This window comes from Corvus hawaiiensis, chromosome 36 (assembly GCF_020740725.1).
Source record: "Corvus hawaiiensis isolate bCorHaw1 chromosome 36, bCorHaw1.pri.cur, whole genome shotgun sequence".
Classification (NCBI taxonomy): Eukaryota; Metazoa; Chordata; class Aves; order Passeriformes; family Corvidae; genus Corvus; species Corvus hawaiiensis.
Window position 1 is genome coordinate 1306699 of NC_063248.1, and position 12017 is coordinate 1318715.

The 12017-nt window shown below is 57.1% G+C and overlaps 1 protein-coding gene across 5 annotated transcripts in view; it reads right to left on the reverse strand.

Moving 5' to 3' along the window:
• The window catches only part of SLC4A5 (solute carrier family 4 member 5), a 32094-nt gene that overhangs the window by 10467 nt on the left and 9610 nt on the right, over window positions 1–12017 (reverse strand). For all 5 annotated transcript variants that reach the window (XM_048290056.1, XM_048290059.1, XM_048290057.1 and 2 more), the window contains 11 exons: window positions 11284–11444; window positions 10535–10690; window positions 7857–7952; window positions 7175–7230; window positions 5249–5406; window positions 5079–5166; window positions 4758–4912; window positions 4166–4309; window positions 3230–3404; window positions 2780–2913; window positions 2401–2672 (listed from right to left, as the gene is read on the reverse strand). In XM_048290056.1, the coding sequence (XP_048146013.1) occupies window positions 2401–2672; window positions 2780–2913; window positions 3230–3404; window positions 4166–4309; window positions 4758–4912; window positions 5079–5166; window positions 5249–5406; window positions 7175–7230; window positions 7857–7952; window positions 10535–10690; window positions 11284–11444 (1595 nt within the window). The remainder of the gene's footprint in view (window positions 1–2400; window positions 2673–2779; window positions 2914–3229; window positions 3405–4165; window positions 4310–4757; window positions 4913–5078; window positions 5167–5248; window positions 5407–7174; window positions 7231–7856; window positions 7953–10534; window positions 10691–11283; window positions 11445–12017) is intronic.

The following is a 12017-nucleotide window of genomic DNA, read 5'->3' on the forward strand; positions in this document are numbered from 1 at the left end:
CCGAGCCCGGCAGGGATCGGCATCCACAGATTTTGGGGGGAAACCCCTCCTTCTTTAACCCCGCAGCGACTTCTCCCCGATTAAACCCACGCGCCGGGGAGGACGTGGCGGCTCCTGCAGCAGCTTCTCCCTCTGGGGCTGGCGAGGGGGGAATTTTTAGGAGCTCCCCAGTTCCTAAAATTTCGAGGAGCTTCCCAGGGAAGCCACCAGGAGTGGGGTGGACTTAAAACCACGGGGGTGGAAAGCTGGGAAAGCAGCCTGGGGATTTTTTGTTTTGGGGAAGCAGCACCCAAATCACACCCAATTTGCCTTTTTTTAAAAATTATTATTCATTTTTTTAAAAATCTTTTGGGGGTGTTTTGGTGTCATCAGTGCAAAATTCCATCTTTTCGAGCCCCCGGCACCTTCTCCTCCAGGCGCAAAAGGCAGCTCCGCTCGGCTCTTCGGGTGACGCAGCTCCACAGCTCCGAGAGCACCCCCGGATTCTCTCGGGGTGCCCCTAAAAGAGGGAATTCGGGAATTCCGGGATGGCTTTGCCCCCCCTCTTCCATCCTCTTCACCAAGCGGGAATTTCGGCCGCCGCCTCCATCCCCGGCGCCGGGGATTAATGAAGGAGGAGTTGGGTTAGGCCAGAGACCCCGGGGCTGCCGGGACCGAGCTCTGGGGAACAAACCCAGCCCTAAAAACGTCAGCATCGTTCTTATTTTTTCCTCCACAACCTTTTCCTTTTGCACAAACCCCATTTTGGGATTTCTACGCCCTAAGGGGTGGCACAGCACCGGTGGGATTTAGGAGAGGAGCCCTAAGGGCCCTACACAAACCCTTGAGAGAGAGAGAAAAGTCAAATACATGGGGAAAAAAAATAACAACGGAACCCCCCCGTGGGGGGAGAGTATCAATATTAAAATAGTTTTAATATTTAGAAGGCGATACTCACTTGAGATTGAAATCAGCCCCAATTGATGTGTGCAGCAGAGACAAATATGGGACAAATCAGTTATAATAATCAAAAATCAGCACGGATGGAAAAAAAAGGGATTAAAAAAAAAAGTAAGGATGGAGTGGGGAATAAAGAGAATTTCTAGAGGAATGTTAAATCCAACACCGCTGCCTTGGGCAGCCAGGGCGAGGAATGGGAACGGGAATTGGGGTGCGGATGCCTCTAGGCTGCTCGGGGTTTGCTCGGGACGGGGGCTTGGAAAAGGGTGGGACCTCCCTGGAGGCTGAAGGCTCCTCCTGCGTTAAAGCCCCGGCGCAGGAGCTGCCGGGCACATCCCGGTGGGTGCTGATGGTTCCGTTCAGGAATTCCGGCTCTGGTGGTTCCGTCTTCGCTCTCCCGCCGGTCGGGTTTGGGGGGGCTTGGCTTGGGAAGAATTGGGTTGGCTCTGGGTGCTGCTCTGGGCTCTCAGATCCTGCAGGGATCGTGGCGCTCACGGAGGGGTGGATGAGCAGGAATTGAGGAAGAATGCGAAAATAAACCCAATTGCTGTGATTCACATCGGGTGGGAGCTCTCCTTGGAATGGCAGATGTGTCGGGAATGCGTTGGGTGGAGGGTCTCGGATGCTTTTCTTGAAGGAAGAAGACAGGGAGAACTTCACCATGACCTTCATCCACTGTCACCTTCATCCACTGTCACCTTCATCCAGCGTCACCTTCATCCAGCGTCACCTTCATCCAGCGTCACCTTCATCCAGCGTCACCTTCATCCCAAGACATTCAGCCTCCTCTGACTGCAGCTGACGCTTCCCAAAATTTAGATTTTTGACATCAATTCAGCTCCTGGGAGCACAGGCGGTTGCTGCCGTGAGCCCAAAGCCATCTCTGGTCCCTTCCAGGAGTGTCCGAGCTCCACAAGTCGGATCTGGGATCATCCAGGACGTCTATCCAAGAGCAAAACCAGGCAGCCATGGAAGGACCATCTGCTCAGAGCCCGATGGCCTCTCCTTTTGGAAAAGGAGTGGAAAAAGAGGAGGAAAAACAGTCCTTGGAGGTTTCCACACTCAGCTGGGACATCCCAGGGTGTCCCAGGCACTGGAGAGCACAGAACAATTCCAGGCATTTTCTGGAGATTCAGTTTCCATCGGCAGCAGGCTGGAATGATCTGAAATGTCCTTCGTTCCCATATTTCCTTCTTATCCATCCAGGTCTGGCTGCTCCAGGCTGAGATCTCAACTCTCCATCCGCTGTGTCCCAGGAAGCACCGAATCGTTCATCCAAGCGGGACGAGGCTCTTCCTCCATCTTCAAAACCCCCTCAGAGGAGGAGGACGAGGTCTCTCCACCCCGGGCAGCTGCCTCATCCTCATCCCTCATCCTCGGCCAGCGATCCCGTGGGATTCATCCACGCCAGGACCCTCCCACCCCCTGGCTCCTGCCCGGGCGGCCCCGGGATGAACTCACCTGGGTCGGGGGCGACGCACTCGCACTTGTACATGGTCACGTAGTCGGGCTTGAAGTCGGAGTTGATGGGGTAGTACTTGAAGGCCCCGATCATCTTCTTGATGGCATCGTAGATGAAGATGAAGCTGATGAGGGTGGAGAAGCCCTCCTCGGTGAAGCGCGTGATGTACTTTATAATGAAGCTGGCGTCGGTGGCCACCAGGATAAGGCACTGCAGGGCCGAGTGCAGCCCGATCCACAGGCGGAATTCCATGTAGTCGATCCCGTTGCCTCTGGAAGAGGGGACAAGCGGCCCTGTGAGAGCGGCCAGGGGCTGGGGGACACGTCCCACCCCCGCACGGCCGGCCCCTGCTGTCCCCCGGGATGGCCCAGCACGCACTTGCTGAAGTCGAAGAGCAGCTTCTCGAAGATGAGGATGGGGCCGGTGCTGCTGAGGATGATGAGGGGCTGCCCGGCGAAGAGGCAGAACATGGAGCCGGCCATGGCCGTGCCCAGGAAGCTCTCCATGACCCCCTGGGGACGGAGCAAAGGCAGCGTTACGGGGGTGCTGTGCCACCCACGTCCCCACGGATCCCCTGGATGGAGATGGGGCTGAGGAACCTCAGCTTGGACCCACACGGGATGGTTGGGACCATGTCCCATTGCTCCTGGCACTGCCACTGAGGGGGCTGTCCCATCCTGCAGGGATTCCAGGGCCGCCAGTCCCACCTGGCAGCGAATTTCCATCCCCAGAAGCTTGGCATGGCACAAGTAGGGTAAAAACCATCCCATCCCACCCCACCCCATCCCACCCCTGCTGTCCCCACGCCGGTGACACCCTGGGCTGGACCTGGTAGTTGTCGGTGGCATCCCCCAGCAGCCCCCCGAAGGTGATGGCGTTGGTGATGCAGCCCAGGTAGATGAAGAGGATGGCAGAGATGGACTGGATATGGAAACCTTCGTAGAAGTCGCTTGGGAACCAGGGCAGCTTCCTCTTGATATCCAGGTAGAGGCCACCACAAAACCTGCGGAGACACCGCCGAGGACCTGGTGACTTCCACCAAAACAGAATTGTGGAGGCCTGGAGTGGTTTGGGTTGGGAAGGGACCTTAAATCCCATCCCATTCCAGCCCTGCCATGGCCAGGGACACCTCCCCTATCCCAGGGTGCTCCAAGCCAGCCTTGGGCACCTCCAGGGATCCAGGGGCAGCCTCAGCTGCTCTGGGAATTCCAGCCCAGCCCCTCCCCACCTTCATTCCTTCCCAAGATCCCATTTCAATCTCCCCTTTCCCACTGGGAAGCCGTTCCCTGTGTCCTGTCCCTCCATGCCTTGTCCCCAGTCCCTCTCCAGCTCTCCTGGAGCCCCTTCAGGCCCTGGAATGCTCTGGAAGCTCTCCCTGGATCCTTCCCTTCTCCAGGGGAACATTCCCAGCTCTCCCCACCTGGTGCCGGAGGGGCTCCAGAATCCTGGAATGGTTTGGGGTGGGAGGAGCCCTAAAGACCCCTCAGTCCCACCCAGAGACCCCTTCCACTGTCCCGGGCTGCTCCAAGCCCCAATGTCCAACCTGGCCTTGGACACTTCCAGGGATCCAGGGGCAGCCGCAGCTTCCCTGGCCAGTTGGGAGATACATAAACATGGATACAGAAATGTAATTATTTTATGTATATATGCAGAAATTGATCTGGTGCTGCACAAAAACCCCAGGACACCCCAGGATGAGCCCACAGGAGATGCTGACGGATCCCGGCACCCTCCAGAGGTTTTTGGTGGTGGGTCCTTGCTCACCTGCCGGTCCAGGCCAGCTCTTCCCCGATCTCGTGGACTTCGGGCATCTCCCCATCCTCGCTGCCGCCGCCGCCGCCCCCGGCACCTGCCCCGCCAGCCGCGCCATTCATCTGCCCCACCTCGTTCAGCGAGAACACCGACTTCCTGTGGGATGGGGACATCGGCCTTGGATCGGCATCGGCGCCCCCGGATCAGCACCACCGAGCCCTGGTGTGAGGACCTCGGCCAAGGCCATGGGGCAGCTCTGTGCCTGCACTGATTGTGAGTTTTGGGGTGAATTTGGACAGACCCAGAGCTCAGTTCGGGGAGCTCAGTCCATGGAGTCATGGGATGGGGTGGGTTGGATTGGGTTGGGAGGGACCTTAAGGATCATCCAGTTCAACTCCTGCCCTGGGCAAGGACACCTCCCATTAGAGGCTGTTCCAGGAGGGTGGGAATGGCTCTGAGCCGATCTGGGAACAAAACCTGCTGAAACCCCGGCATTTCTGCAACATTTCCAGGGGTTGTTTCCAGGGGTGAAGCCAAGCAAGGCTCTCGTCCCCGAAAACTGGACATGTGGGAGTGGCCACAGGGCCCCACGCCCCCCACCCACCTCTTCTCAGCCGAGGGCACTTTTTTGGGAGGCTCAATCCGAATGTTGGGGTCCCACTCTCCAGGCGGGAGGACGATGACCTCGTCCAGGAACTCATCGATGCCGGCGATCAGGTCCTCCCTGTCCCGGGCTTTGTAGGCAACGTCGCTGAAGAGCTGGGGGTGGATGCAGGACAGGGGTCAGCCTGGACGTGGCCTCCAGTCCCATGTCCTTCTGGGGGTTCAAAGCTCAGGTTTTGGGGAGATAAGGTGAAAATTGCTCTTTTTCCTTGGTTCTGAGCCAGGGGGTTCCGAACGAGGGCCAGGGGTGGCCTCCACTCACATCGTCCACCATGAGGGTTGCGATGGCCCTGCCAATCTCGTTGTAGGACTTGGCTTTCCCTGCCGGACCGAGGAGAATGAAGAGGAATCTGGGGAGGGAGAGGCGCCGTGTTGGTCACCTCAGGCCACCGGTGTCCTGAGACCACTCGATCCCGAGGGGACGGCGCTCACCTGGTGGGGACGGGCACCTCTGTCACCCCCCCCAGCATCGTGGCCTGGAGCAGCCTCACAAAGGCCACGAAGGGCTTCTCCAGGAACTCCACCTCCCCCACCAGCACGTTGGAGGCCTCGGCGTCCTTGGGGATCTTCTTGATGAACTTGTTCTTCAGCTGTCAGGAAGGATGAGAGTGGGGAAGGGAGCGGTTGCCAAAATTTGGCTTTTCCCCCATTTTTTTCCCGCAAAAGTTGAAGCCTCAGGCTCCAAGATTTCACCTCTGGTTGTCCCAGGACTCCCAGAGGTGGGGATTGAGGAGCCGCATCCAGGAATAAGCCAGGAAAAATCCACAGAGCCAAATTTCTTCAGTAAACGCGGCTAAAACCAAGACTGGCTCTAAACCGCCCACCCAGGGCTCTGCCACCCAACCAGCAGCGTTTGGTTTTGCTCTCCTGGGTTCTCCGCAAGGAAATCTCCCTGAAATCCCCCCTGTGAAAAATCCGAGCCGAACCCCAGCGATGCCAGGAACATTTTTAGAGTTCATTCGCAGCCCCAGGCTCCCCCAAACCCCTGCCTGGCACAGAACCCCCTCAGCACCAGCGTGGGGGAGGTTTCTGAGCCTCCTTCCTCCCCAACCCCATCCCGGGAGCGGGAACGAATAACGGGAGTAGGAAAACCTCATCCATGGATTTATTGCCCCGGGTCTCTTCTCCCCTGCAGCTCTTTCATTACGAGCCTAAAAGGGTTCAATACCAAGCCGGGCAGGGAGTTATGATAATCTATATGGCAGCGTGAGGGGAGGCATGTGAGCCGGGCAGCCGCCTCTCCCCGTCCTAATCTTTTAAACCCAAATGGAAAAAAAAAAAATAAAATAAATCATAATAATAAAGCAACTCCTCCGGCGCGGCTCGGAATCAGAGCAGGAGTTACCAGCGACCACTAAGCTTCCTGAAACACCTAAAAAGTCCCTTTGTAGTGTGCCTAATAGGGCGATTAAACCTAAATGCTTTGCATATTTTGGGATTAACCCTCTGAACCCCATTGCTGGAGGGGACATTTGGGGTTCCTGAGTGGGCACCGGCATGGAGTGGTTTCTGGAAAGCTTTGCGGTGTCCCTGTCCTGTGGCTCCCAGCAATACATGGATTTCCATCGGTGAAATCCAGGGAAACAAAGCGTTATTTGTGGTGTTTGGACTTGCCCTAAAGTGCATCACCCCAGGTAAGTCCAGCAAGGACATCCCAGGGGAAAAGCAGGTTCTTATCCCATCCCATTCCCTAAAAACCTGCGGGGTCGGAGATTCTCCCTTCAGTTTATGGTGAAATCACAAACGGAAACAGAGCAAAGCTCATGTAACGAATCAGCCATTCCCAGAAAAAAGAGTCTGGGATGGGAATGGGACAAAACCCCGCTGATCCATCCCATCCCCAAGCAGGGCACCTGCCCAAGCTGCTTCCCAGCAGCAATCCCAGAAGGAAAAGCCCCCCGTGGCCTCTCAGCTGAGCTTTGCGTTGAGAAAACCCCAGGCAAAACAGATCCCACCCCAAATTCCAGCCCCTCACCTCCAGAGCTGGATCCCTGTGTGCAAACCCAAGAGCTTGGATGGGATTTACCGCCCTCTTCCAGCCAATCCTTTAGGATTCCTACACCTCCAAGCCCCTTTCCTGTCCTCCCTGAAGATCCAAAGGGATTTTTTTTCCCCACCCCAAGGGATTTGACCCAGCCCAGCCTCCTGGCTCATCCCTAATTCCATGCTGGAAGCGCAGGTGTCACTTCTGGGACAGCTTCCCCGTGGATCCACGGGGATCAATACCAGCATTAACTCCCCTAATTAGGAATTTGTGTGGGTATCGACCCAGCGGAGGCTCACGTGGACCCGAACAACCCCAGAGCCCAGCGGGATCATGTCGGGATGCTCCTCCCAGTGGGATTTTGGGATGGGTACCTGGTCGGTGCTCGGCGTGTCTGAGATGTCGTTCATGCTCCGGCTCTGGGCGTGACCTGGGTGGAGGGAAGGGAGGGAATGTGAGGAAAAGCCACCCCTGGTGCCGGGAGAAAACCCAGTGGGGAGACCTCGTGCAAAGAAATAAGGTATTCCTTATGGGATGTGCCACCAAACCCTGGGAATTCGGGAAAATTCCTTCTCTGGAAGGGTGGAAAGGCTGGCACAGGGCAGGGGTGGAGTCCCCATCCCCCCAAAATCCGTCTGGATGTGGCACTTGGGGATGTTGTGGCCGTGCTGGTGGTCCATGACCTTAGAGGGCTTTTCCAGCCCTGATGATCCCAAATCTCTGTGAACAGGAGCATTTCCTGTCTCAGCTACACAAACCAAGCTCCCAAGTTCAGAGGGGATTTCCCACCCGCCCTCTCCCAGCCAAGCAATCTTTTAGGATTCCCACCCTCTTCCAAGTACCTTTCCTTCCCTCCCCAAAGATTTGACAGAATTTTTTCCTCCACCCTGCGGATTTTGAGCCACACCAGCACCCTCGCTCATCCCGGATTCCGTGCTGTGCTTCCGGGACGGCGGCCGTGGTGGGACCTCATCCCAACCTCCCACTCTGCCACCAGGACTGGGAATTTGGGACATTCCAGGGATATTTGGGGGCGGTTGGTGTCCCCCCACTCACGCAGGCGGCCGTAGCTGGCGCTCTGCCGCATCCGGAGGTCCTCAGTGGAGCGGTGGAAGGCGGCGCCGGCGGCCGGGCCCCGCACGGGGCTGCGGGCTGGGGGAGAGGAGAGAGGGGCTGTGAGAGGAGGAGCGGGATCCCATTGGGAATGTCGGGGCAGGATCCCATTGGGAATGTCAGGGGCAGGATCCTGTGGGGAACATCGGGGGCAGGATCCCATTGGGAATGTCAGGAGCAGGATCCCATTTGGAATGCTGGGAGCAGGATCCTGTGGGAATGTCGGGGCAGGATCCCATTGAGAATGTTGGGGCAGGATCCTGTGGGGAAACATCAGGGGCAGGATCCCATTGGGAATGTCAGGAACAGGATCCTGTGGGGAACACTGGGGGCAGGATCCCATAGGGAACATTGGGTGCAGGATCCCATAGGGAATGTCAGGAGCAGGATCCCATAGGGAACATCGGGAGCAGGATCCCATTGGGAATGTCGGGGCAGGATCCCATTGGGAATGTCGGGGCAGGATCCTGTGGGGAACATCAGGAGCAGGATCCTGTGGGAATGTCAGGGCAGGATCCCATTGGGAATGTCAGGGCAGGATCCTGTGGGGAACACCAGGAGCAGGATCCTGTGGGGAATGTCGGGGGCAGGCAAGAATGATCACCTGCCCAGCACAGGAGACACCAGGAATGTGCTTTTCCTTCCCGTGCCCTTATCCCACCCATCGGAATATTCCCGGCGGCAGTGAGGGGATATCGATGAAAATCTCCCACCCCAAATCTCCCTGCCCCACATGAGGAGCCAGCACCACCCCAGCCCAGCCCAGCGCTGCCTCTGGGGCTGTCAGTGCCTCCAGAAGGGACATTTCTGTTCCTTGGGAAGACCCCACATCTGATTTGGGTTCTTAATCCCGTCATTCTCCCAAGAAACCCGCACTCGGGATCTGCCAGGATCTCCTCACTCCAAAATATTCCCACTGGCTTCCATCAGGCTCCACGATTCTCCTCCCTAAACGAGCAGCGAATCCCATTTTTCATCCCAGATATTGAAGCCGAATCACTTCACCTCAAACATTTCCTTTTTCCCCCTGGATTTTCTGTCTTGAGCCCAACGTTTTCCCAGGAAACCTCCTAAATTCCCAAAATTCCTTTTGGAGAATCCCCTGGAGCGCTTTTGCTGCTCCGCATCTCCCCAAGGCCCCAGCTGCCACCAAGGCATCTCTCCCCGTTTCTTTTATCGTTAAACCCAACCAAACCACCTCTGAAATTCCCGCTGGATTCCTGTGCCAGCGGGATTTATCCCGATATCCGCCACGGAGCTGCCGTGGGCACAATGAATGGGAGGGACGCCCCCTTTCTCCACCATTTCCTCCCTGGAATGTCCCTCCTTGGGAACTCAGAGCAATTCCATCCCCTCAGCAAGGCGCTAAACCCAACATTCCCAAGCCGTGCTCAGTTTTGGTGGATTCTGGGCAAGTCCTGGCTCGGATATCCGGCCCCGGGACACGGGAATGCCCCCGGACTGGGAATGTTGCTCGTTGATGGCCACTCCCGGGAGCTGCTGTCCCTGGGAGCAGCCGGAGCCCGGCAAATCCGGGGCTCCACCGGGTGACCTCCCGCTAAACCCGGCCAAATCCCCTTTTGTAAGGGCTGGGCAAAGGCGGGATCAGCCGGGAGCAGACCGGATTTGTCTGCGCCCGCCGCGCCAGGAAACCCCGGCGCCAAGCCATGGCACCCACACTGCACCATTGTCCTCGCGGTGACGTCATCGCACGGCGCCATTGTCCTCACAGTGACATCATCGCACGGCGCCATTGTCCTCGCGGTGACGTCATCGCACAGTGACATTGTCCTCACGTGATGTCATTGCACAGTGACGTTATCATCACATGGCACCATTGTCCTCGCAGTGACGTCATCACACAGTGATGTTATCATCACACAGCGCCACTGTCCTCACGGTGACATCATCGCACAGTGACATTTTCCTCACGGTGATGTCATCGCACAGTGACGTTATCATCACATGGCGCCACTGTCCTCACGGTGACGTCATTGCATGGCGCCATTGTCCACGCGGTGACGTCATCGTACAGTGGCATTGTCCTCATGTGGTACCATTGTCCCCACAGTGACATCATCACACATCACCAATGCCACCACACAGCGCCATTGTCCCCATGGTGATGTCATCACATGGTGCCATTGTCACCACTGTGACATCATTGCATGGCGACATTGACATCACATGGAGATGACATCACACAGTGATGACATCACACAGCGATGTCATCACACAGTGCCATTGTCCCCATGATGATGTCATCACACAGTGATGTCATCACACAATGACACTGTCCTCACACAGCGACACTGTTCCCATGGTGATGTCATCACACAGCGCCATTGTCCTCACACGCTGATGTCATCACCCGATGACGTCACCACCCAGTGACGCTGTCCCTGCCGTAACCATGCCCCCTCCCACAGCACCGTCCATGTCCCGAACGCGCCCTCAGCTTCCGGCTCCCTCACCCACCAGGGGCAGAATTTTAGGGTCTTTCCCGGGCAACAAACACCTGGGTGTCCCAACCCCTTGGGTTCCTCCTCCCCTTCTCCTGAGATGTTCCTCCCCGACGCCCGAGGGTGCCACCAGGCGCCGGCTGGACCCCGAGGACTCACCGGTGTTTGAGGACACGGATTTGCCGATGTCGGCCAGGGAGCGGTGGATCGGCTTCTTGGTCTGGTGGCGGTGCTTGCGCAGGAGGACGTAGCTGAGCTTCTCCCGCAGCTCCGGCTTCAGCAGCCCGTCCTCGATCTGCTTCTCGATGACATCCTCTGCAACGCCCGCCCGTGGTGACCCCCGGAAAACCCCCAAAACCCCCCAAAATCTGCTCCTTTAGCAGCCCGTCCTCAATCTGCTTCTCGATGACATCCTCTGCAACGCCCGCCTGTGGTGACCCCCGGAAAAGCCACAAAATCTCCCCAAAACCTCCCATTCTTGATCTGCTTCTCGATGGCATCATCCCCAACATCCACCCGTGGTGACACAGGAGTGACCCCCAAAATCTCCCATCCTCGATCTGCTTTTTGATGGCATCCTCTGCAACATCCAGCGAAGGTGACCCAGGAGTGACCCTCAGACCACCCCAAAATCTGCTGCTTCAGCAGTGACCACCAGAACCCTCCAAAATCTCCCATCCTCGATCTGCTTCTTGATGACATCATCCCCCACACCCACCCGTGGTGACCCAGGAGTGACCCCTAGACCCCCCAAAACCTCAACACAACAATTTCTGGGAGCAGCTGAGGGGTCCCAGCTCCTTCCTTTGCTCGTTCCCGGACACGTTTGGTTTATGGAGCAAACAAATGAGTTTAAATCCATTCCCAGCGTTTGAGGACACGGGGGAAAAGCCTCCAGGGGCTCCTACCTATGATTTGGGGCAAGGAGTATCCATCCAGGTCCAGGAGCACCGTTCCCGTCTGGAGACACGTCCGCAGCTCAAAGAGGCTGTGCAGGGACAACGTGGACACGTGGGGTTTGCTCCACCTCTCGCCGCCTTCCTCCACCTTCTCCTCGAACTTGATCCACCTGGAACGAGAGCAGGATGGGCCCGGGAAAGGGCGGGTGTGAGGATTAGGGAACGGCTTTTCCTGGGGAGTTTCCCCTCCATGGAAAGTTGGGATTAATTAATCTTGCAAAGTTTTCGCTCGTTATCCGGGGTGGGAAGGGAGAACCTGGTGGTGCCGTTCCCCAGAGAGCTGCCTCCAGGATTGTGGAGGGGAGGCAAAACTCCCAATCCCACCAGGAAACCCAATCCTGTGGATTTCCATGTCCCCAAACTGCTCCTGTGAGCTCTGGGAGCTTTTCCCATGGAGGTGACGTGGCCTGAGCCTGGATCTGCTGCTGCTTGGAGCAGCCCGTGGGAGAGCAAATCCCAGAGCATTCCCAACGTCCCAACAATTCCTCAGGAATGCTCAGACCCCACCCTGGGCACTCCATCCCCACGGTGGGAGACGGGAGGATGGGCAAACCTTCGGGATTCAGCCCTTCCCTTCCTTGATTTTATACTGAAGATTCCAGAGAAACTTCAGGAATGAGGTGGATGATTCCTCCCGGCTCCCTGGGAACAGGGCTCGGAATGCTGGAAGGGCAGATCCTGGT